A 27,082-nucleotide genomic window follows, 5' to 3' on the forward strand; every position below is an offset into this window, starting at 1 on the left:
ATGTCCGCTTGAGCAGCGATCATCGGCAGCCCTCACGCGCTCTCAACAGCACATGCAACGTACGACGCGCGGGGCGTTGTTATCGATTTGTAATTTATACAGAACCTCACGGCGGCACCGACGCCGACGGCGACAGAATACTCCCCCGGGAGGTTTCGTATAATTGCTATTGCAGTGAAAGGAAAGAAGAATTTGAGGGCATGCTTTTGAAAAAAAATTATCTTAAGGTCGCTGAACCATTCCACTTCAGCTGCACGATGAAAACTATCCGCAGCCTTTGTCAAACTGTGTGTGTGGGTGTGCTCTCTGATAATGTATGCTTAAAGTGCGCTTTCTTTGGAAGTCTCCCGTACCACAACGTCTGACACACAACGATTCTCAGCGGGATACTCATTGAAGGTCACTATCCCGATGAACAGATATGACTCTGCGGTGTCTGCCGCTTGTGCTATTTATCGTATAGAAGCCTGATGCCTTCATCGGAATAATGAAAAAAAAAATTCTTGGCGGGAAAATCAACCCAGAGGTGCAGAAACAAAATCAAATTGTAGGGGTCTAAATAGTAGTCTGCGGCTGGCGGTAGTGCTAAAAAGCAACCTGTCTTTTTTTTTTTTCTTGCGCCAGAGCTGCTTCGGAATAATGCAAGTTTAACTACTTTTGCTCTCTCAGCTGAGACTTTCAAAGAGGCGCAAAGAAACGTAAAGAGAGGGCTGAAAATATGAGGAGAAAAGTACTATTTATTTGTTTATTTATTTTGTAAGTTCATTAACTTTTGGTTGATTTGACGAAGCGGCGAAATTTCATGAAGCACAGGCAGACAAATTACTATAGGACTTTCAGAAATTAAGCACTATAAATTCAAAAAATTATAACACCCACGCGTATATGCTACAGTGCACATCGATACACCTTGTGAAATAAGAACAATATCTCTGAAAGACATTCCTGTTCACATGGGCGGTGCGGCCTCTTTCCACTGGCCGCGCTGCGCAGGAACAATATAAATGAAGGTAACTAATTAAGTACTACAAAGGTGGTCGTAACTAATTAGATATTGCACTTCACAAAACGCGACATTTAGGACATAAAAGACCACCAGATTTCCATTATCGCTGCTTTTGGTTTGTCCGTGTGCTGCGCGATGTAAGCCACGTTAAAAAGAACCCAGGTTGTAGAAATTATCCCCAGCCATCCACTACGGTGTCTCATAGCCTGAGTCACTTGGGAACATTATACCCTGCAAACCAACCATCCATATACGCATTGAATATGTAAGAAGACGCAGTGGTTAATTGTGGTTTAGTTGACCACTGGTCCACTAAAGTATCGCGAAACGGAAAATAGGTATGCTGCAGGAATGACTCCTCGAGATCGTGAACGAATCGCCAAGCGCCTGCGGCGAGCGAGGCAAGATGACGCCCGTGGCTGCAAAAAAGACACACGCTGCTTCAATGGGAAACATTTAAGGAGCATACGATAAGTTCAAAAGGGACTTTCTGTACCTTTCATGAAAATTCTGTGTCTTCCCATACCTTTCACCAAAATCAAGTGTCATATCCGTGCCATGTGCTACGCAGCTTCGATGGTCATCTACTTTCAAAGAGCGGAATGGATCCGTCATAAACCCGACGATGAACACCGAGGCCGCCCCTATCAGCTTGGCTGGTCAACCATCTCCACAGGGTGTAAGAATGGGAATATTTTTTGTTTGTTAACGTACTTAATTTATAGCTTTTAATGACGTGCAGTCTATAACACCGCACCACATCGTAGCCTCTACCACCCGAGTTATATTGCGAAATCTCCGAGATCGGTCCACGAAGATGGTCAGATAGTTAACGAGAAGTCGCGCTTTTTCCCGGAAGAACTTAGCGTATTAGAATGTGAAAATATAAAAGACTCATGCCTTCAGTAACATTTTGTATATCCACGTCAGTTTCTTTTAGTAGAGGATGACTTAAAAGCCAAACAATGTGTACCACTACGAGCGGGAAATTTTTTTTTTGCATTTGACTCTCCTAATTCTGTGGGTATCACAGTGTTAAGGGTTAGTCACGCTACTTTTGAAAGGACGAAGGAACACCCGGACCGGTATTCACAAATAACTCCTATATACGCTAAAAATATTCGCGCGAGAAAAATATTTTGGTAACTCTAATGCCAGGCATATTATTACCGACCGTATAGCCAGTCAATGGCCAAATGCACTTGCGAAATAGTAGCTTTGTAAATTCTGTCACCAACTGTCTTTCGAAACAAAAAATACGGGCTTTATAGAGGCGTTGTTGTTGAACGCCACCTGGTATGGAAGAGTGACAAGTTAAAGTGATCGATTCTGAAAGTCAGCGCCAGGAGGCGCGGAAGCTATGTGTTCCTTTCTAGTTTTCTCCTTGCCTGAGCTAAGCTTACACATAGTAAAACAATGTTTGTCAACACAATACGTTGTGCGAATTGATCACTTTTTCGCGCTAAACACACGAAAAGAGAGGCGACAGGATAGAGCGCTGCTGTCAACTGACAGTTGAGAGTAGCGCTATAGAAGTGAGTTGAAAGTAGCGTTTGTCCGATCTTGTTTTTGTGTTGTGTATTGCGCTAAAAAGTTACGCATGCTTGTTGACTTGCAACACCTCAAAATCAAAGCTAATTTACCTTCAAATTAGAACAAGGGGTCTGGAAATATCTGGGATGTCTCATAAGAGTTGGCAAACGTGATGGTAATTATTTTATTCTCGATACGAGAGCTTACGGTTTCTTTAAACATGTGCTTCAGCGTAGTTACCTAGTAAAATCCTTCCACTGAAATGAACGGTTCACCGAGTGAAAATAGCAGTTGATAGTTGTCTGGCTTTCGGCAAACCTTTTCGGTAATTTGTGATGCATTTGCGATGGTCCTCGTTTTCCGACGGATGCTGGCATGTGAAAATTTGGGGGGCTGACCCCCCCCCCTCCCCCCTTGTCCCCGCTGGCGCCACTACTAATTCTGTTTTTTTTTTGATGGTTCTTGGCGTTACAAGGTTACCCTGTAAATACTGGTCTGAATATGATTGGGGACAAACCGCATTGCTTCACAAACGCTTGGCGTACTAAATATTTGCACAGTGTCGCAACCTCAATAAAAACCAGCAGATAATGAAGCCAAGGAAGTCACAGGGGACGTTAATGGTACAGTTTTAAGTGTATTGTAGTAATTGTGATTTAGATGTGGAGAAAGTAAAGTGGACGAAAAGACAACTTGCCGCCGGCAGGAACTGAACCTTCGGATCCGAAGGTTGCAGGGTTGTCACACCTGTAGCACAATTACTACAATACACTTAAAACTGTACCATTAACACCCCCTATACCTTCCTTGGCGTCATTATGTGCTGGTTTTCATTAAGGTTGTGTTAAACAAAGCTACGAGCCCTCAAAATTCCCTTCCTTCATTGCACAGTACCAAAAAGTCTACAGTACTTCGGCTGCATAGTACTGTAATAATCATTGCAACTGGGCGAATGGAAGCTTCAAAAAGGGCCAGAAATAGAAAAAAAAAGAAGTAGGATAGCAATTCTTTCGTAAAGTGGACACCATTGTAGTGGCGTACATATATCGGCGCAAACTTTTCACGAGAAATGAACCGAGACACGGGACAAACGCTACCTACCCCCCACCCCTTGTCCAGTGGAAAAATTGCGGCGTTAGATAACTTGCTACATTGTACCGACTAGCCGAGCAGCAAATTTTGTCGAAGAACACGGTTGTCCGCTCACTCGAACAAGAGAGAGAGAGAAATAAAAAAAAAACAAACGAAAATGACGTGTGGGAAATAACAAAAGGCAGATACGGAAAAGAAAAAAAAAACATTAGGTGTGCTTCCCCCATCGGGAAAATGGGGGCAAGCGAAGTTTGGCGCGTGCGTGCCGGACCTACTATTTCTTTCTTTCTTTCTTTCTTTCTTTCTTTCTTTCTTTCTTTCTTTCTTTCTGTTGCATTTCCCAATGCTCCCTCCTAACTTTTTCCTTCCTCCATGCCGGGAATTAGACCTTCATCCATGTGCTTAGCAGCGTAACACTTCTGTTGCTACAGGCAACAGTGACGGTCATGCGAGAAACAATGAAATGCAACAGCGAAAAGACAATGTGACAACGCGACATGACAAGTGACCTCGATAAAAGATCAGATTGCCATAGCGGAAATGTCTGATCGCTGACAAGCCCACGATCGGGAGACCATCAATTGCGGCAAAATGATGCATGCGAATACGCATGCGCCATTTTGCAGCGCCGCCGCCACCACCTGATATCTATAACTCATACAAGCTTCTCTTAAAAGCAGAAGAAGATTCAATCGTAACACATAGCATGATACACACTAAACAGAACGTAGTGGCCAGAACGTTGACATCAATATTACCGGAATTGGGAGATGCGTGAGTTAGTCGGTCGAACGAGGATAGTAACCTAATCGGACAGCTTTGTCGTTCCGTTCGTCAGTCAAAGCCAGTCAGCTTTATGTTACAACATACTTCGCACGTCCTCAAACTGGACCGTTGAAACTAAAACTGGCTCGTAGTTGTGCCGTGTCATCGAAGTTGGTCTCACCTACTTGAGCAGGCTGTGCAAGGTTAACGAATCATGACGCGCATGACTACGTGCACCGACCACTTGCAGTTTGCTGTGCCATGCGATGTATCGTTATATTTTGTTTACTTCCTGGAAAACTTTTCAGTGGTATGCTTTTTTAAACTATAACATATGCTTACCATATGTTAACATCTGTTCGAATACTGTATAGTTTATATTGAGTCACTGCTTCTGTGACGCCCTGCGAGACCAAGACCTGGAGAGGAGTTTTCATTTAGTCTTGGCTCGTGGGCAATACGGCTGTAATGCCTGAAACAAAGAACTCCGGCCTCATGGAGTACCTAAGACAATTCGTTTTATGCTTCTGAATTTGTGACCGAACAATGAAATAGGGCTTCTTTCATGCCTTTATGTTTGTTTAATGTAGTTTAGCTTCTGTTTGACCTGTAATATCAAAAAGATGTCTAGTGCCCCAGAACTGCTAAAGAACACAATTCTAGGAAGCACTAAGCTTTCATGCGCCCAGCAGGCTTGCGTCGATCTTGAATTTTTTCCTTTAATATCTTTAATTCATTTATATTTATTTCAATTTTTAAATGCGAAGCACTTCTTAGCGAACTTCTGCGACTTTGAGCGTATCTATCTATCTATCTATCTATCTATCTATCTATCTATCTATCTATCTATCTATCTATCTATCTATCTATCTATCTATCTATCTATCTATCTATCTATCTATCTATCTATCTATCTATCTATCTATCTATTTGTCTGTCTGTCTGTCTGTCAGTCTATCTATCTATCTATCTATCTATCTATCTATCTATCTATCTATCTATCTATCTATCTATCTATCTATCTATCTATCTATCTATCTATCTATCTATCTATCTATCTATCTATCTATCTATCTATCTGTCTGTCTATCTGTCTGTCTGTCTGTCTGTCTGTCTGTCTATCTATCTATCTATCTATCTATCTATCTATCTATCTATCTATCTATCTATCTATCTATCTATCTATCTATCTATCTATCTATCTATCTATCTATCTATCTATCCGCCTATGACTTTGTGCTCTCCTGGCCGTTTCATTAAAGGGATGTATACCAAAATTGCTATGACAAAACATGACCGTATTACCAACATAAATGACACGTCATAACATGAAAATCATGGCATGCATGTCATGAAGAGCATGATTTACATGCCATGGTCTTGGGGCACTTGCGGCCGTTTCGGTAATTTGATATATACCAAAATTGGCATGGCGTGACAAGAGTGTATTACGAACATAAATGACAGGCTCTAAAGTACAAATAAAGACACGCATGTCATGCACAGCATGATTTACATTACATGGTCTCGGGGCACTCGCGGCCGTTTAAATGAATGGATACATACCAAAACTGGTATGACGAGACATTTCTGTATGACAAACATAACTGACACATGCTAACATGAAAATCATGACATGCATGTCACGTACATGATTTACACGCAACGCTCATGGTGCGCTCGCGGCCGTATCGCTGGCTTTATATAAACCAAAATGTGCATTGCGTGACGATAGTGTGTGATGAACGTAAATCAGAGGTGGTAACGTGAAAATCATGACATGCAAGTCATGTACGACATGGTTTGCATGCCACGCTCATGGTGCCCTCGCGGCCATTTCGCTCGCTTGATATAGACCAAAATTCGTATAGCGCGACGAGACTGTACGGCAGACATTAATGATAAGTGGTAACGTGAAAATCATGATACGCATATAATTTACAGCATGATTTATGTGCCACGCTATTGTCCAATCGCTGCCGTTTCGCTGACTTGATATACACCAAAATTGGTATTGCGCGACGACGCGACTGAATGATGACGTAAATGACAGGTGGTAGCATGAAAATCGTGATATTCATGTCATGTAGGACATGATTTACATGCCACACCCATGGCGCACTCGTGGCATTTCGCCCGTTTGATATGCAAAAAAAAAAAACAAAAATTGGTATTGCGCCATGTGAATGAGATTGGATAGCTGGGCCAGTTGGTATGGATCCATGGAAATAAGCAACGCGAAAATCAAGATGACGCGCACAGGAAGGAATGACAAGAACAAGCGCTGTTACTTTCAACGAAGCTTCTTTAAGCAGAAGTAAAACATATATAACACACCGCTGAACGGTGCATGCGCAAAGAAAATTTCCTATTTCCTCGCTCAAAAACCAAAGCACAAACATGGCACATGTCTCATGTTATTTGAAGATAGCAAATTTCCCTGTCATGTAGTGTCACCGACGCCTGACTGACACATGCTTGCGACAGTTTAGAGATGTGTGGGGCCTCAACAAGTTCACGTGCTTTCTGGCTTCTTTGTTCGTACAAAATAGATGTAGAACCAAAAACAGGGGTACACCCACACTGGCGGCAATACAGCGATAAATGTGAGCTTTCCGGGCCTTTCAAGGAATTGTGATGCTCCCTTAATCGCACATTAAGGCACCGCCGCGTCTGCCCCACGTAAACGCGGTTACATGACAGAGGTATTCAATAAACAACGCAGGAGCAGCAAGATACGTAGTTATGGGCATGCTTAACAGTGCAACCCAACCCTGCATCAACCTCTTTTATTCTCTACGCGGCGGTCAACCTTCACACACAGTCTGCTCAACTTGTTTCGCGCCGAGATCAAAATCCGTACATCATAGTGGTAGCCAACCTTCTTGAGTCGGTGAGTAAAACCATGAATGTATGGTATTACAGCGACTTTCTTGCCTGTTACTTGGGCTGGCTTAGATTCATTGGCGCTGGCTTTTTTTTTGTTTTCTTAAGTAGCTTCTCGCAAGTAGCAGAGAACAACTCTTGCGGAGTGAGTGAGTGAGTTAGAACTTTATTGTGGTCCAAAAGTGGCAGAAGCTGAACGCGACTGGAGGTCCCGCTAGCTCAGCCAGGTGGCTCTACCCAGGAAGGTGCCGGAAGCTGGAGCCTCTCGGCGATGTCCCGGGCCCTCTGGACTGCCAGGAGTTGATCTTTGAGTTCCATGCTGCGCATGGCAGCCTCCCAGGAGGGTGTGTCTGATAATCCTGGCCCCGAATTAAAGGGGCACAGCCAGAGCATGTGTTCGAAATTGCAGTGCTCGTGATTACAGTGCTGACGGAAAACCAGCTTCCGCCAATTTGTTATTCCTTCCTGTGTGCGTCGTCTTGATTTTCGAACTCCTTATTTCCATGAAGCCATATGAATGTACGACGAACATAAATGACAGGTGGTAACATGAAAACCATGACATGCATGTCATTTACGACATGATTTACATGCCACGCTCACGGTGCGCTCGCGGTCGCATCGCTTGCTTGATATGGGCCTACACCGAAATTCGTATAGCGCGACGTGAAAGTATGACGAACATAAATGACAGTTCCTAACATGCGAATCATGACATGCATGTCATGCACGGCATGACTTACATGACACTGTCATGGTGCGCTTCCTGCCGTTTTGTTAACTGGATATATGTCAATATTGGTACGGCATGACAGGAGTGCGTGATGAACATAAATGACAGGTCATGCGTTGTATATTCTAGAATATACGTTTCATTAGCATGGTATATACCGGATTGTACATGCATAGATTCGTGACAAACATGCGATATATATGAACTGGATGCCGTGGCATCAATGACTTCACTTGCCTTAAAGACAAACAAGACGATGTAGCAGCTCTTCGCCGGCTGCTTCGCATTACATCGATTCGCGCTGGTCCCGTTTCATCTGTCTCGTCCTCGTGTTTTCGCGCTGTTTTTTACTATAATCGATTCCCACAGTGCGTGGGATCTGCCGTACTTTTTTCTTGCGCAAGCACTGGTTCTTCTGGAAATTGCTCCTAGTGTATTTCTTGAATGGTGCGAAATGAGATCGAGCACGCCGATAACCTCGGTCATGGCATCGATTGGGATAACGCCGCTGTACTAGCCAAGAAAAAGAATTTGGCCACAAGACTATTTTTGGAATCGTCGTTTATTCAGACGACAGAGGACACCATCAGCAGGACAGATGACAATCTACCTGACAGCTACAGCCGTTCATTACGTCATATTTTAGAATAAAAAGAAAACGACTTACGGATCTTGCCTGCTTAGTGTGATCAAGGAACCCGTACGGATCCCGAAACGTCTCTGTGTTTTCGCCTTGACTTGGTAAGGGACCGCATCTTAATACTCATTATGTTCCTGAACAGAGGAACTTTCGTCGAGCTCCTGACTCTAAATTGAGATTGCTTAAATTTTGCTCTAGGTATGGGTGTTGTTTTGCAACGACGCTTGGAATTCTTAAATCAGTGCAATTGTCGACGCGTATCTTCCTTTCCCCTTTATATTGCCCCGTAAACTGTACTGTTCACCGTGCCAAACATAAGAGTCCTTTGTCTCTTTATGACACACAGAATTCCACGTAACCTTCGCATCTAGTTATTCATTTTTTGTTCGCAACTCCAAACCTAGTGACCTCTGACCTCCTGAGCGCAGCGTTGGACTCAGGGCATAAATTGTTTGTACAGACAGGTCAAGCGTGCAAATTAAAACAATACGGTGCCTCACTTGAAAGAAGTGTTTGCGCTTAGGTTGAATGTTGTTATAGGACAAATCTCTTGCGCAAGCAGCTAAAAGTGTCGCTTACCGTACTTTATTTTCTTTCTCAATTCGAAGGAGAAATAACAATTGGCGTTTTATCATTCTATAGCATTCAAAAGACTGTTTAAACGCGTGAACGCGCCGTAACTGTCGTTATGGTAACGGAGTAGGCCTACTACTGTCTCAAGCATCTGCTGCTGCTGATAACGCGAAAGAGAGCGTCACTCAACCCATTCGTATGACTACGCAACTTCACTGGCTGCTAAGGCTAAACCCTATAGGCGATAAATAATTCATCGGTATTGTTTAGCCTGCAGACTGCCTTGGCTTGCATTTAAGTTACAAGGGAAACAGAAGCGATAGACGAGGCATCAGCACGTTGTCGGGTTGAGCACGAAAATAACCGTGACCCTCGAGCGCGTAGGCGTTTGATTTATGGCTACTACTCAGCCCGATAGGCGTTGTTTTGCGCGCACAGCGATGTCGCAGCGATCATTGCGGGCACCGAAGCGCGTCAGCAAGCGGCTGCTTGCTCAGGCGGATTCGAGTGCGCGCTCCCGCCGACCAGTTGATCTGCGATCGCTTTGTCATTCCTGCGCAGACCTGACAAAAACGCTGTCGTATTCATCGACGCTTCTCTGTCGAGTCGACGCTACGCTACATGTGAAACCTGTTGTGCCCGCGTGTTTGACTTACGGTCCTGAAAACATCAGAAAGGCTAGCAGCGAAATTATATCGATCGCGTCAAGGTTTACGGGTTTTGTAACGGAAAGTTTCGATGATTATTTGCGCGTTTTGATTGTTCCAGCACGAAATCGTGCAGTTCATTGTAACGGCGCGTTTCAATGATCGTAAGGTATCGCTGGAAATTGCCGATGTTTGCGTTGCGGAATAAGGCATTTGCTCAACGACTGTGCGTGTGTTCGGTTTGTGCGTGGTTCAATCCATTCAATTTCACCATTGTACACTAGAGGGAAATCTGGCGCTATATATAGTGTCTATGGGAGCTTCAACTCACGGCGCTTCAGTCAGCATGGGTAGTACATGGATTTGCTTAAGTTTCGTTACTTCGGCTTCGTCTGGCTCTATGTGGCCTGCAGCCGCTTTGTCGCAATACAATATTCAGCAAGAATTCAGCAATCCCCCTTCACCACCTTGACCCTTTTAGGATGACTAATCGAAACAAGCTCGCGAGGTTCACAACGAGCCATTCTTTTAGCCGTAACAAAAGCAAAAAGCCACAAGTGCTGCAAGCGCAAGCGCGAACACTAGGCAAGTCCACGTACCACCCATCATTCCGATGGTGGCTGAACGATCGCCGCGCCACATTTTCCTCTAGTAAATATTGTAGGGGACTCTGTGGTCCAATGGCCCAGTTTAGTTTGGTTCGGAAAAAATTTACCGTGGTCCTTTTGTTGTTTTTTTTTAATTGTGTGACGCAGAGAACGTGAACGTAGGCGACTCGATTATTCGGTGCTCTATTGCTGTACACCGGTGACTTCGTATCGTTAGTATGCAAGCGTTTTATCATAGAAGAGATCGTTAAAACGCTTCAGTCAGATACGCAGGCAGGTCGGTTTTATGCGCAGTACGACAATTTGAAATATGTCGTCAATGTTATTTTTTTCTTCACACAGATGTGCAATATTCTGTGTGGGGCTGTTATTTATTTTTTTTTTTTTCGTTCATAAAGTCGTCACAGCGAGTTTATATGAGACAACAGTGAGGCACCTGCTACGTTACGAAGCCTGGCGACAGAACACTTTAACGTTGCGATCGTGATTATGAGCCTTGCTAAAAACTTCGGTAGCATGCTACATTCTCTGTAACACTTTCATGTGAAAGTCTTGCTGTACACTCGGTAATGCATTAAGTGATACAAACAAGTAAAAGTCTTCTTGCAAGGTATAGCGAGCTGCAGTGTGAGAAGCAAGCATTAAATTATCTTGAAGCTCTCAGTTGAGTGCATTGCTCCTGCCCCACCTTTCTGAGGCTTTCCGGACCTGACGTGTATATTGTACTACCTCCAAGATCTGCCCACCTTTGAGAAAACAACGATGTCACGTAATTCCGTCATGATGGCGTGACAAATTCGTTGCATAAGGGCTCGAGAGTCACAGCTGGTGTCGGCAAAAGATGAAGAGCGTCGCGTGGATCGATGCGCGCGGGACAGGAGATCTTTTGATGCGCTCGTTTTCCCCGTTACGGCGATGCACAACCCAGGAAAGGGCGCCTCAGAGTTTCGTTCTAAAAAAAGCAATCCGCCATTTTCCATTCTCTTGGGATGACTGTATGTGACACTGAGTTGACGTTGTAAATAAATCAAATATTAGGGTTGACGTGTGGGACATGTTCAACAATCCTGATTAAATTATGATCGTTCGGAATAACTTGTGAAAAAAAAACTGATTTCTTTGTATATTCGTGCCCTGTGCGAGGCTGGCGAAATGGGCTTGTCGGTCAGTCATGGATGGAATGGTATCTGGATAGCGCAACAAATATGTCTATGTTTTGCTGCGCCATCCATATAATATTCCAACTGTACGAGGTGCCTGTGGAACCTTCGGTGAAATATATGATCGAGTCCGCTCAGTCGCACTTCATGCAAATAGTGCATAGTTTCAACTGTATTGCATAGTTTAATTATGTTCTAGAGGAAATGTATGTTGTATCATTCGGTGAAGGAAAAGCTTCATATGAAACTTGGCTGTGCTCGTGCAAAGCAGTGTGGAAGGGTTATTAAGGCGTGAGACTTATATCCCTTGTCGTACAAATATCAGGCGTGATCACGAAACGGTACAAAAAATACTACAAACCGAAATATGGCATGGCTTGAGGAGCGCGAGCTGTGCATCTCTTTCGTCATTGCGGCGTTCGCGTGACTAGAAAAAATAAATAAAGATAGCTGCGTTCCTCTAAAGCGTGGCGCCAGCGTGAGATGTGTAGTCACTTCTCCAACAAAAATCTGGTAGGCACTGACTACGCCGCTTCTGTGCGTCGCAGTGTAACTCTACGTTGATTTTCGTGATGACTTGTCATGCTTTTCATATTTTCTTATACGCCAGTTTGATACTTTGAATGAAGGAAGGGAATTTTGAGGGCTCGTATCTTTGTTTGACACAACGTTAATGAAAACCAGCAGATAATGCAGTCAAGGGAGGTTAACTGCACTGTTTTAAGTGTGTGGTGGTAATTGTGAATTGTGGCATAGATGCAAAGAAAGTAAAGTAGACGAAAAGATAACTTGCCACCGGCAGGGACCGAACCTGCAACCTTCGGATCACGCGCCCGATGCTCTTACCAATTGAGCTACGGCGGCGGTCGTCCCCTCGTCCACACTATCGAGTATTTATGCACATGAAACCTGGGAGTGTTAGTCAACGCAGCTCGTAGCCATAACGGCGAGAGTGGAACACTCTTTCTTTTCTTTTTTTTTTCAGATGACGTCACGGCGTTTTACTTTGGGCATTTATAAGCCACATCTCGTTTTTACGTATTCTCAGTGCGTTTGCTATCTGCTGAAAGTCAGAGCTTGTGTCAGTCCCTTTCTGGTCCTTACGTGTAAAGTGTTTTTGCGCTGAACAGTCTGAGAATACGTCGCTCTAAATCGCTAGAAGTGAGCCCTCGTTTAAGCATATCGTCAATCTAGGTATCGCAGTTTTACTGACCCTCGTGTACTGTGCGATGTCAGTGCATGTTAACGAACACCAGCTGGTCGAAATTTCCGGAGCCCTCCACTACAGCGTCCCTCATAATCATATAGTGGTTTTGGGACGTTAAACCCCAGGTATTAATATAGTTTTAACTGACCAAATGACTCGTGTAGCAATAAATTTATTGATGCGCTCAGGCCATTAGGAGCACACTTGTGATACGTTGTTGTTGGTAACGATTGTGGCTTGAGTATTCAGATCTTGCTGCGGGGATTTTCACCTTAACCTTCACACATTTTTCTGTGTGAATATTCTCTGTTGGTCGTAACATTTCAGGGGCGTTAAAGAAAATCTTTCAAGCTTCATACATGCTCATATTTTGTAGCTGGCGGGGAATATCTTGACGGTTGCCCACTTTAGTTTTTTTTTGTTTTTTTTTTTGTTCATAGGCTGTTCGTATTTGTGCTTGTGGCTTACGCGCAATGCAGACGCTTCCAAGGCGTTGGACTGGGCTAGTTGGTACATAGTCACAAAGGATAAAAACCAGCGAAAAACACAGGGCACAGCGAAAAGAAGTGGGCGGGAATGCAGACACTTCTTCCTGACAAGTTTTCAAAGGAACCACACGTGCGCACGTATAAGCTCCAACTGTAGTACAAGAATCAATGCCATCAACTTCCCCACTCCAATAGAGCAAACACGCCGACTAGTGCGTCCACGATGACTGTGTCATTACACCTATCGCTTGAAAACCGACTTCTCACTTCTCATTGTTTAATCCTGTCCTACGTTTCGCCCACAACTAAAGTGACATAAATGTGGTTTTTATCGTAGTGTGCAAACTATCTCCAGTACTACTGCAAGGGAAAATGCGCGCAGCCCATCAGCAGGACTGTTTATGTCTCTATGGCACAATATTGCGTACTGTGGTGCCAAGTACTCCCACGTTCCATTTTTCTGCTCCAGATTTTTTTTCGTGTATTGGCAGTGTATGCTCTTCTGTCGTCGGGCGCTGGTAAACAGGTGTCTGCAAATGTTTCTACAGTTGGTTTCAGCCTTTATCCTTTGCATATTACTACGTACTTTACGTGAACTTTTGATCGCATACAAGCACCAACAGAAGCCGATGTTTTTGCTGTGTCAACGGCGTTCCTTCCACATAGACGCCAGAATTTCTGCGTTATTTTCGTGGTATGCTCAAGGACAACCTTTTTTACAATAAATGCCCGCTCCTACGTACTTATTCTGGTACCAGCGGATATACGCGGATGCAAAAGTCGTATAACATTGACATTCGTACTGAAGTAACACTGCCACTTACCTCTCAAAGAAGCCGAGAAAACGTGCCGCGCCACCTGACGGCTGACGTGTACTATGCGTGGACTGTACAATGACAACTGAATGTGGGCGTCGCCCGTGCACTTGATGCTCCTGGGAGCGGTAATTACTGACCGCCTACTTGGCGTGGCTTGACAATAGGATATTTCATGAAACGGTCACTTTGGCTTGACTGGCCAGACCAGCGACATGATCACCGGACAAAAACTCCCAGGCATTCGCGTCTAACTTTAGTGAATTTTTTGCTGTGTACTTGTGATAAAGTTGTTTATTGAACGTATCGTAGTTGCGAATTATAACTTTAGCGAACCTGAAGTATCTATAGAAAGATGAAAGATGTTTACGCACGTTGCTGGACAGTGGCGGGGTTCCTTTGAGCTCGACATCGACTGTGAGCAGGAAGGATCGTTTCTGCATTTCAGTGCCACACCGTTCCTACCTGAACGGCTGATAGCATGCGTATATATTTTTGGAACTCGGAGGCGAGCTCTGTATGACACGCCGCGGTGTTCAGAGGAAAGCGTTAAAACAAGCCGTAGCAGTTCGAGTGCACAGCCGTTTTTATTATTTTCTCGAACGCTGACACGGAGCTCACAGATGCCAGTAATGTCGTTACGCGAATGCACACAGTACTATTGAGGACTGCGTAATATGCAGATTGACGAAACTTTGGAAAACACTAAGTTTAATTGGTGCTTTTTATTCACAATGCAATGGAAACATTAACGAAACAATGACTTTTACCAAGCACGGCATACAACGGCGACTTCGCTTGACAGGACACAACACCGCAACAAATTTTTGTTTGTTTGTGTGACAACGTAAAGGACGTATTTGAGATACAAGAGTCGCACAAAACAGGCTTTCATACTCAGTCTACAAGACACAACACATCACTGTTTTATATCTTTTTTTATCTTTTAAACGAAATAATTGTACCACAACTATATCCTACGAAAAGAAGAAGTGACTTAAGGTGTCCTTCATGTGTTTTCTCTTATCACATACGTCGTCGACATTTATTGGCGAACATGGCTCTGTGGCTTTTCGTCTCGCATCGATTGTCGTGCCTACGCTACGTATTTTGTTTTAATTAGAATCCAGGGACTAAGTATACATCTTCGTGGATATTCAATGTTTTTCTTCCCTTCTTCGGGGTAGCACCCTCTCCGTAAAGAATCTTGATCGACTGGATTTCATCGATGATTGGCGTTGACACCTTCTTTTTTGTGGAATTAAGCGGTTTTCCGAGGAATGGGCCATGTCTGGAAAGAAAGAGAAGAATAATCTGGTTATCGCAAAAGACTGTGACTTCATATATTCATGGTAACACGCATTTAAGGAAGATTTCAGCGTTTCTTCGGCCAGCGTATGCATTACAAGACCAAACTGTTTCCGACGCGAAAATGAATAGACATTCGACATCTTGAAATACAGCTAGAATACAACTAAGGCAGAAGTTAAGAAAGGGATGGAGGCTTGAAGAGGTGAAAAATCTTTGAACGAATGTGCCGCTGGAGCGGACGTTTCGGCAAGTGGTTTTGTCTTCTTGACAAGCCCACTCGTCGAAACGATGGCTCTAGCGATACGCTCTATTCAAGGATTTTTTTCCATAACTAGAATACAAGTTGTAGGAAAGCTTATGTGGGCATTAGCACTTCTGTGGCATCTCTCTTTATTAGTACGATGTAAGGACGACGGAGGAGCTCAATCGGCAACTCTCTTCAGTTTTTATTGTAACCACCCCTGAAAATCAACATATCATCGAAGCAAAAGGAAAAAAAAAATATCAACATTGTAAAAAATGTAGGGCAGTATACGGGCATGATTAAAAAAACGGGAATAGCAGAAAATGCAAAAGGATTCATGGCTACGTGCATTTACATAGGCAATAGTCATTCAATCAGTAACCAACAAGAAAAAGCACTCATCATTCAGTTCATACCAAATCTATGCTTTGCAATGCCCAATGTCCCAAAAATGCAGCTGCAGTGTCGTCCGTGCGCGAAGGAAAGAATGAGATCGCTACTTTTTGAACAAATATGATACAAATGCAGTGCATTGGCCGTGAAATAAGTTTGCCAGAATTTATTTTTCGAGTTTTACATATCCTCGTACGAGGCTCTCATCGGCGCGACACTGGAAAGGAGTCAAACGTCCTTGCAGCGCATGTGTTGCGCCACGAGTAACGGCTCCAATTTACGAGCCGCTAAAGGGAGCTCCGTGCACCGAAAACCGGGCGCGCGTTAGATACCGAACAAGGCAATTCGAATCCCCTCTGCCTTTCTTTTTTCTTCCGTTTTATGTTTTTTCGATGCCTGCATTACGAACGAGAGGATGCCCTATAACCCGAAAGAACGAGATACAAAAAGAAAGGAGAAATCGGAAAGAAAGAGGCGCCCTTTCGCCGCCAGACATGCAAGTCTTGATGGCCACAGTAACCAATAGCTGGGAGGATCGGGCTTGCAATGCGCGTGCCTTACACAGACGGACTTGCCTGTACAGCCTTGCAAGACTATAGCCGGAGAAACGCGATGATGCGGCGAGCATTGGGAGACCACCGCGCATACGGCTTCGGTGGCGCCGGCCAAACAGGAAATTGCCGCAGCGCGCGACCGCCACTCACGCCAGAAACAAATCGAAAACTCGTTGCCGGCCGTCGTTGCCTTGTGCTGCTACTCTTCGTTCCTTCGGGCGAACACCAGGTCGGCTTGGAAGCGGTTCCGCCTAGCAGCACTATACGTTATGATCTGACTTTGCCAGTGTCTGTGTATCCGGGTGTCTTCGCACCTTTGAGCACCGTGAGGATGCGCGTGCTTGCTGCAAACACATAGCTTCCTCGCAGCAGCTGATTAAAAAAACAAATTACCGCGGTGGCCTTACGGAACACTTACTTAGCAGAGTAGCGCTATAATCACGTGTTGAGGAGACTACTCGCAATGGATAACATTTGTATAGGTTTTTTTTTTTATTTCTGATACAGTTTGAAGCACTGGCATGGCTCTGTGGTAGAACATCTGCTTGCCACGCAGAAGACCTGGGTTCGATCCTCACCCGAGCCGAAAATTTTTATATGTTTATTTGCGCCTATCTCGATTTTTCGCTCACAACCAACGACGGCGACAACGGAATTTCTGCGAAACGATCTCTTAAACGTTATTGCGTTCAGACATGTCGTTCCTTCGTTTCTTTATGTGAGCTCGCTAGCAACACCCCTTTTTTCCCTTTTCATCTTTCCATTTTAAAGACCGGACGCCGTTTTATTTTTTGGTATTTCATCCTCACAAAGGTCATAGAGCATACAGGGCAGTGTGTGAAAAAAGAGGCGGGCAAACAATTTAAGCATAAAAAGGCTGCGCTAGTCGGAAATATGGGCGGAGTAATGAAAAGTCACTTTCTTGCCAAAACAGAAATACGTTCGTTCGAACGGCAACATTTGTTTCTTCTATGCCACGCGAATCCCCAATCACATGACCTGCATGTGCTCTCCTTTCTCGAATGTTCGGCCATTAAGTATAAGCACGGCCGCAGCGGCCGTGGTATAGGTCAATGCACGTTCGGTAGAAGGATGCAAACAATGTACAACGCATCGATTTAGACAAAAAATTCGTTGGCGTCTACTTCCACGGTGACGTTTGGGTTGTTGTAAGGGAAGCCTTGTCAGACTATATATATATATATATATATATATATATATATATATATATAATATACAGCGAGGTAGTCACTCGGATATTGACGGTGATATTCTCGTTTTTTTTTGCGGTAGGTTAGATATTTGTTTCATGCTTCGCACTAACGAAAGGAAACTTCCAAGAATAGGAAACCGAAACCCAACTACGGTAATATTTATGGCAGTTAAGCACAGGTTTAATAAATTTAAAGTTCATTTTGAGTTACCAATATCATTTTTCACACGCTTAACGATGGTCTTGATGGGCTTTTGTTTTGAAATGTCGTTGTGCTGAGAAGTCTTGAGCGAAAAGATTAATAAAATAAATTGGCTGCTCTCCTACCCTGCGAACGTGAATGTCCAGCGAAGCTGTATCAAACACCACCCGATGATAAGGGGGGGGGGGGTCTTATTATTACTTTGGAGTAACGTTAGTGATAAACGCTTTGTAGTCGCTGTGGCAGACTGTGACCATTTTCAGCAAGACGAATTTGTTCCATTGATACAGCACTGTAATCACGCTGTTCTTATGGTGTCTATAATTTCCGTGGTCTACCCATGGCAATCTTAGAATAAATTAAATGAGTTGCTAGACGGGTATCCCTTTTATGTGTGAAAGCTCGAAACACCAGCGGGGAGAACGAAGGGCCGTTTGACGTCATTCGAAGCCCTCGTGTGAAGTGCAACGCAGCTGCGATCTAATCTTTACCGGGAACGTGTGGCAGGGTGTTCCCATAGTTCACAGGTGCCTTATCATCCAGTAAGCGGTTTTGATTATTGTTTTGTGGTTTTCTTTATTGAAGCGAATACTGAGATCTGTGCTGTATCCCTGCTTGCAAAGAAAGATATGCCGTTTGCCTTCAATTGTTAAAGGGCCCCTAAACCACCGATAGGTCGAAATTTAGCTGTGGCGTTGCAGTTGTGCACGAGTCTACAGTGAATGCGTTGGTTGGCTCGTCTGTCTACCTCTCCCAATGCCCATCCTCAGCGTCCGAGGTGAAAACACAAGGGGCGCGCAAGCAGAGGAGCACGCGAGCGCGAGCGTCAGTTGGGTGTTTAGGGGCCCGGCGTTTTGTGTTTGTGCCACGAAATTTTCCGACCAAGGAGATGTATACAGCTTCGCTGAAAAACGTCTGTACTGCAGAGATGGCGTGAAGGGCCTCATCTTTCAAGCTGAATGGAAGTCGGCAACTGTAATCCTAATTCCAAAGCCAGGCAAACCGCCGACAATAGAAAATCTAAGACCTATTTCTCTAACCTCGTGCATAGGGAAACTGATGGAGCGCGTAGTTCAGACCCGACTGACGCACTTCATGGAAGAAAACGACCTGTGGCCGCACGAGATGGCTGGCTTCCGACCGGGCTTGTGCACGCAGGACGTGATGCTCCGACTCAAACACGATATAATCGAATCGCGTTCCAGAGACGCTAAAGTAATTCTTGGCCTGGACTTGACCAAGGCCTTTGATAATGTTACACACGAAGCTATCCTCCGCGGTCTTCAAGAAATCGGGATAGGAGCACGAACATACGATTACATTAAGGATTTTTTGTCAGACTGAACTGCCTGCTTAAAGTTCCAAAACATTGAATCGCCACCAATTCACTTAGGGAGCAGGGGTACGCCGCAGGGCTCGGTTCTCTCTCCGTTCCTATTCAATGTGGCGATGCGGGGCCTCCCCGACGCATTAAAAAACATAGAGGGACTAAAATTCAGTATGTACGCAGATGACATCACCCTCTGGACTAACCAGGGGAGTGATGCAAGCATCGAGGAGCGCCTGCAAGTGGCGGCGGACACTGTCGTAAACTATGCTGCCAGTAGGGGTTTTTCATGCTCTCCGCAAAAATCGGAACTATTCGTCTATAACCCAAAGTCACTCCGTTGCAAGCACAGCTCGGAATTTGATATTAAAGTAGAGGGGAAATCCGTCCCAAAAGTGAACCAAATCAGAATCTTAGGACTATTCATTCAAGAGAATGGACATAATGATGGGATAATAAAAAAACTGGAGGGATTTGCCACGCAAGCCCTTGGATTATTTAGAAGGGTTGCGCTGAAAGGTCGTGGCCTGAAGGAAAGAAGCTTGCTCAAACTAACCCAAGCATACGTATTAAGCCGTGTGAGCTATGCCACGCCTTCCTTGGGCATCAGGTCTGAGGAGAAGAGGAAACTCGACTCGCTCATTCGACGGTGCATAAAAAGGGCCTTAGGCTTACCAATCAGCACTTCCACAGAGAAGCTTCTCTCTATGGGAGGGCACAATACTTGGGACGAAATAGCGGAGGCTGTTAAAATTTCACAGCTCGATCGCCTAAGCCGAACGACCACAGGCAGAGCTATCCTCGATATGGTAGGCCTTCAAACCGATAGGGGACCACGAGGCAAATCAAACATCCCGAAAGACTGCCGAGAAAATCTCATTATTTCCCCCCTCCCTCGAAACATGCATCCCATATTCCACGCAGAGAGGAGGGAAAAGAGAGCGCAAACTCTAATGAAACGCTTTGGACCAATGGACCACAAGTTGGTTGCGTACGTGGACGCGGCAAGTGGCATGTCGGGCGCGGCGGTCGCCTCGGTGGTCGACGGCCAAGGTGCCCCCGTATCGGCCGCCACCATTAGAAGCCGCAACACGGAGACGGCTGAAGAACTTGCAATAGCGCTCGCTTGCGTTGGAACGGAAGCTCATTTTATAATTAGCGATAGCAAAACGGCTATCTGGAATTTTGGAAAAGGTCGGATCTCGCCCGAAGCGGCAAGGGTTCTGTCCGGTAGACGGCTGAACAGAAAAATCAGCCTAATTTTGACCCCAGCACACACGTCCGTTCCTGGCAACGAGGCGGCCCACGAGTTAGCCCGAGCTCTCTACTTCCGGGTGACTGTGGAGCCGCCCGACTGCCAGAACATGGACGAGCGTCTGCAAATTTACACCGAAATTGTTGAAAATTATCGGCTACTTCGCAGAGTGGTGCCACCACCGGATAAAAGCCTGAACAATAGGGAGGCAGTCGCATGGCGGCGCCTGCAAGCTGGCAATTTTGTAAACCCGGTCTGGGCATATCATGTTCAGAAAGATGATAGGCCAAACGATAGGTGCAAGCACTGTGGGGCGAGAGGGACCCTCGACCACATAATCTGGGAGTGTGGTAGCTCCCCAGGGGCTAAGTCAAATATCAATTGTAGAGAGGCCTGGGAAGCCCTGCTGCGGAGCGAGGAACCCGCTTCACAGCAACAAGCCATCCGCCTGGCGGAAGAAGCCGCGAGGAGTCAAGACCTCTTCGCCTGCTTCTAATCGCGGAGGTGCCGGCCCCCGTTGCCTAGGCCTGTGTGCCGAGGACGGGGAGTAGGGGACCTCCTTTTCTGGCGGAACAATAAAGTTGTTATCATCATCATCATCATCATCATTTCAAGCTGAATTTTTCAAACGAATATATCGTGATGCAGTACGTGCAGAAATAGAGATACTCTTAAGAATTGAGCGCGAGCTACACGTACACTATAAATTGTGCTCTGCAACCCTCTTACGAAACATTCCACATCAGAGTCAGAATGCTAAGGCTGGTGTAATGAGGCGACAAGCAAGTGAACGGGGCTGACAATTCCACCAGTGGATAGGCGACACAGGGAATCAAATCAAAAATTTTAAAAGGGTCATGAACCACTTTTCCAAGTAATGATCTAATGGCCTCAGTATCGGAGTGTACTGCCTCCCGAATCGATTGCCGCAAAAATTTCTCGAATCCGTCAAGAATCAGCGGAGTTACGGGGGTTTGGCGCACGCTCCCAGCGCTTTCTCTCTTTTCTCGTGCCGGTGAGCGCACTGGAAGCTAGACAGGGTGGGATGGCATGGGGGAAAGAAGTTACGCCAGCGCGCGTCATGAAACGCGATCGCTCTCCCGCTGTGATTCGCTTGCGCGAGTGCGGCTACCGTGTACTGAGGAGTGCGGCGCCGGCACGTGGCGGCACCCCGCGGCAAGAAGCGCATCTGATCCGAACGCCGCTCTCGATTTACGTCGGCTATCGGCCAATAAGCATGCTATGTCTCTTGCTATGTACAGCGGACAGACGCCCCGCCCACCGACGAGAGTGAGAACCGGCCTCTGTTTGAAAAGAGGGTGCCTGGGGAAACGGCAACTTCGCGCTCCGCTTGTGGCCATTACGCGGCGCGCACGACTGTAATATTTGGCAGAGCAGTTCATAGCCGTGTCAGCTTTCCGCAGGATGTGTTTTTTCAATCAGCCCAAGGGGTGCTTCATGACCCCTTTAAGGAGATAAATTTTCACAAGAACACGTATCGGTCTATGACAGGGAAAGACGGAGGAAAGACACGGTGTTGAACAAGGTTTGACACATGATTTGATAAAATTTAGTGGATCCACACGAAATGAGAAGAAACGAAAAGTGGGGGAACACGCGCACGACACACGCCCAGCGCAAACATGACACATACATGGCACACAAGTGACTAGTCTTTCTGAATATTCGACCAGAACAGCGGTAATACTTAGCAAGCACGCCTTCTACAGAATCTTAAATTGCATATTTGTTGTCTCACCTCGCGGGAGAGAAAGGATGCGCGGCTGGCGCAGTCCGAGGAGTCTGTGGGGGGTGCTTCCTGGACGCGGCGCTTCCTGGGAATCACCGCCTCCGGCCGCTCTCGAACAGGCGCTGCCGGAGAACCTGCAGGTTCTTCAGGGATGGCTGGTTCCGGTTCAGGATGAAGTCCGGAAGGTCCACGCCCATCATCACTGCAACCACGAGAGATATCGTCGTAGTCGTCTATCTATCTATCTATCTATCTATCTATCTATCTATCTATCTATCTATCTATCTATCTATCTATCTATCTATCTATCTATCTATCTATCTATCTATCTATCTATCTATCTATCTATCTATCTATCTATCTATCTATCTATCTATCTATCTATCTATCTATCTATCTATCTATCTATCTATCTATCTATCTATCTATCTATCTATCTATCTATCTATCTATCTATCTATCTATCTATCTATCTATCTATCTATCTATCTATCTATCTATCTTATTTGTGTTCGTGTGACGTCGAGCATAACAATAATATCAGCGGGATTCATTGTAAGCGTAATTTTAAGAGAACAAACTCTATCCACTGCTCAAACACGAAACTGTATCGAGGTGCTCAGCAATCACGAGGGACAGACGTCTACCAATGGGACAAGTCCTTGCGATTTTCCTTTTTCTCTTTTCCTTCTTGAGAAGGCAGACATCTAGAAGCGCCAACGCCCTGTTTGCTTCATTACGATAACAGGGTGAAATTAGATTTGATATGCGCTCTATTACGCTCTTGAAGCGAAATCTCTATTGACTAAGACGACAACACTGGGACAAAAGTTGAGGTGGGATGCCTAATTAAATCGAACGAGCAAAATATGACATTTGAAATTTGCTTATTCAGTACAGGCGCACGCTGACCTCATTTGCATTGTGACCTATGCCGCGCCTGTGCAATTTCGAAACGTCGAAATAGCCGTATTGATATTTCATTCAACGGGAAAACGGAGACGAAAGTTTTCTGTTTGTCTCAAAATCCACGCGCTGTGCGAACTGAACTGTTGCCGTTACGATTGTATTTCGGTGAATAGGCTTGTCGCTTATTTTCGACAAGCAGGTTTTTTCAGAGCCTGTCGGGCTTTCAGTGATCTATAGGAAGAGCGAGTTTTTGACGAAGGACGTTAAATGACAAAAATCTGTCCCGAAAATGTCCTGGTGGTGTGTTTATGAATTCTTATATCCGTTTGAGTTAGTCAAAGAATTAGAACTCGCAGCGATGTGCTTTCGAGGTGTCCTCTGAGTTAAGCTTGGTAAAGTTCAGCGCATATTAAAAGCGCTTTTAAAGAAAATGAGTTTTGAGAAGAGAATAGCTTGTTGGAGGTGTCCTTCGGTTTCACTGAAATATTTAGAGCTCCATTATTCAAACGACCAGGTTACCTGGAGCTCGGAGAAAAAAACAACAACAAGGAAATGCTTCTTTTGTTGGCTGGAACGTATGCTAAAAAATGTACGTTAGCTATTTCAAAGGTGGTTGTAGAGGGAATGGGGTAGGCGGGTTCAAAACTTCGCCGAAATGACAAGAGGTTCGGGCTCTCTATGGAACTGTTCGTGATCGATAACTCTGGCCCTGCGAATAACGTGATTACTCAGCGCGCTCTCGCATTGAATCATGCGCCCTTCGGAACGTGCGTTGTGTCGATATCAGGCTTTTATCTTTAACTCGTAGCGAGTATTTCATGCATTGTTTATGTACGAACGGACCTCTCTGAACGCATGTTGAATGCGACGTTTTCCATGAATAGCCGTTTCAATTCACTCCTTCCCGTGTGCCAACGCTTCTGTATTAGCCCTTTCTTGTTTTCTTACACCAGCCTAGCGGTATTGTTTTGCGGAAACATATTTATGGATTATTAAATTTGTGACTTCAAAGGAACATGTAGGCGTTTACTTCACCTGATGGAAAGATGGGAGAAAAGTTGAAGAAAATATTAGGTCTTTTTATTACAAAAAACATAATTCAACCATCTCAGATTTTTATCACAAATTTGCCAGACTGATTTCGATGAAGTAAATTAGGTTTATATTCAAAGGTAGGCGTTTTGTGAGGCGAAATTTGTAAATGCAAATCGTCTACTCGTTTTGGCGCGACGGGGATCTGGTGCAAGGAGGAGAGGCCTTCCTTTCTATAAGTTGCAGACATGAGCTAAGAGTGTCGTGAGCAAACTTCTTTACATATAGAAGACTAATTGGTTGACGTTCTAATGTGTGGAATTATCAGATAGGTTGCTGTGGTTTAATAAGAAAGAGCTTTTCGGAGCGCGTTATTCATGCGTTCAGTAAACGGGGGTTTATCGTAACTTGCTTTCGCGGTGCAATGAAACTCGAGTTTTCGGGGAGTGCTTTTCATTAGCGTTCTTCTTCGGCTAATGTTTCAGCAGCCCCCCCCCCCCCCCTACGACCAGAAATAAAAATAAGAAAAGAATAAAAAACCTAATGTGCAAGAAATAAAACAACTAACAAAAAGCAATGGAGATATATACTTCACGTTACAGCCAACGTCCACAATAGCAACAGTGTTTTGCAGAATTACATAATACGGTAACATATACACACATTCATGGAGTCAGTTATTACAGTGCGCTCCCCCCCCCCCCCCCTCGATTTACGGTATCTAAAATCAATAATATATTTTTAACGCTCCCACTGAATACATAAATTGCGACCAGATCCGGCGTAAGCCGAGGAAGAACGGCCGAGCATCTGCAGGTATGCGTATACAAAAAGGAAAATTGCAGCAAATTCCCCTAAGGTGAACTCTCACACGTGCGAAGCATATTATCAGTCAGCGTCGCGACAACGCCGGCGCCAGGAAGCGTGAAGCGTGAATTGGTGCATTTTCTTCGGCCTTGAAACCGTGAGGGCGCAGTGTTCCCCACTTTTCGAGAACTCCCCTCCCTCCTCCGCTAAGTCAGGGTGGTGAAACCGGCATACATTTCTAGCTCAGTTTTGTACATGTGTTAGCATCAGTATGTCCTATAGGACAAGCAGTGGTACCCGACATTCTAGCTGACATTGAGAAGAAGAAGAAGATGGCGAAGCTTGCACTAAGTCGCGCGAGGCTTGAAACACGGAAACTGGACGATTGTGAAGTCTAATCTGGTTGCTTCTAGGTTGTTTCTAGGCCTTAGCTAGGTGACGCAGGTAGTTCCTAGGTTGCTGCTAGGTCGCTGCTAGGCTTTAGCCAGCTGATGTTAGGTTGTTTCTACTCTGATTCTCAGCGCAGAGAGGTTCGGGTTAAACCCCAGACAGTCACGGACACGACACGGATGTCCAAACTCCAGAGGCAGAAGCTCGCGCTGAAACCAAGCGTTCGCGCCTCTCGTAGATCTACGGGCACGTCGTCGTTGGCGTAGGCCTTCCATCGCTTCGGAGGTCTTCTCGCAGCCGCCGTTGTCTTTCCCGTTCCATAGTATTCTCTCGTTGTACGTACTCGGGTCTTCGTCTCGCCGCCGCCGCTTCGCAGCCATTTCTTGGGCTAACTGTTGCTTTCTTCATTTTTAGAGGACCAGTAATGAGTAGCGGGATTAACCTAATTTCTGTGGCACATGCCCGTATATGACGATGATAGTTTTCCCCGGTCACGCCTTTCACCTCCAGCTTTCCACAGCTTCGCTGCTAAAAGTGGACAAGTGCAGGCCGCGTAATGCGAAGGACAGGCCACCGTTGGTTTGTTAGAGCGACGGAATGAATATCAAGGGATGAGAGACGTTACTAAGGGTGGCAGCTGAGGGTTTAGACAAAGTGGCGAAATCAGAAAGTTCGCCGGCATAAAATAGAACCAGCTCGCCCAGGACAGGACAAGTTGGAAATCACAGGGACAATCCTTCGTCCTGCAATGGACGTAGAAATAGGCTGAAAAATGATGAATGTGTTAGAGCGTACTGCTCTTCACGGAAGCTCTGAAATGGTCTCTTAATGTAGCTTTCTATCTTTTATGTCAAAATTAATTTTTCGGTGTATATTTAGTGTTGACTGCAGTTTTGTCAGTTTTTGTATACTACATTACACAACTAGGGGCTATTTCGCCAAATTTACCTGAAAAAAATAGTTCCTGGTTCTTACCGAAAAATTGCGGCCGCTGGCCAACAAGAACCAACGTTGGCCAACAGTTGCCAAAATGAGGCGACAATCAGCCCGTGTTATCCAACGCGGGTATTGCGTGCGTGAATATGACATGGTCCCCACAGCGGGATTCAGAGAAACGCATAATCACATCGGGGTTTTGGAACTCAATACCCCGAAAGTTGTTATAGCAGTTAACAACGAAATGCGAGACAGTCAGTCCTTCAAACTCATGTGGACCACAAAAGTTTGCTATGCTTCTGTCTTTCTCTTACGCTGCCACAATTATTATAATGAATGCTGGGGCTTTGCGTGCCGAAACCACGATACGATAACGAGGCACACCTAAGGGGAGGACTCCGGAAATTTCGGCCAAATGAGGTTCTTTAACGTGCAACTAAATCTAAGTACCCTGGCCTTTAGCATTTTCACCTCCATCTTAAATGTGACCACCGCCGCCAAGATCGAAGCCATGACCTTTGGGTCAGCAGTCGAGCACCGTAACCATTGTATCACCGTGCCGGCTGCGCTGCCATAATTAAGTAGCGTATCACGCTTCTCGCATTT

General features: G+C 45.1%; 1 protein-coding gene across 1 annotated transcript in view; it reads right to left on the reverse strand.

Annotated features, from left to right (window-relative positions):
• Positions 1–14,861: 14,861 nt before the first annotated feature.
• The window catches only part of LOC119383403 (uncharacterized), a 102,207-nt gene continuing 89,986 nt past the window's right edge, over positions 14,862–27,082 (reverse strand). The window contains exons 3-4 of the mRNA XM_049412501.1: positions 22,412–22,604; positions 14,862–15,444 (exon numbers count right to left, since the gene is read on the reverse strand). Of these exons, the coding sequence (XP_049268458.1) occupies positions 22,495–22,604 (110 nt within the window). The 3' untranslated portion in view covers positions 14,862–15,444; positions 22,412–22,494. The remainder of the gene's footprint in view (positions 15,445–22,411; positions 22,605–27,082) is intronic.

This window comes from Rhipicephalus sanguineus, chromosome 2, assembly GCF_013339695.2.
Source record: "Rhipicephalus sanguineus isolate Rsan-2018 chromosome 2, BIME_Rsan_1.4, whole genome shotgun sequence".
Lineage (NCBI taxonomy): Eukaryota > Metazoa > Arthropoda > Arachnida > Ixodida > Ixodidae > Rhipicephalus > Rhipicephalus sanguineus.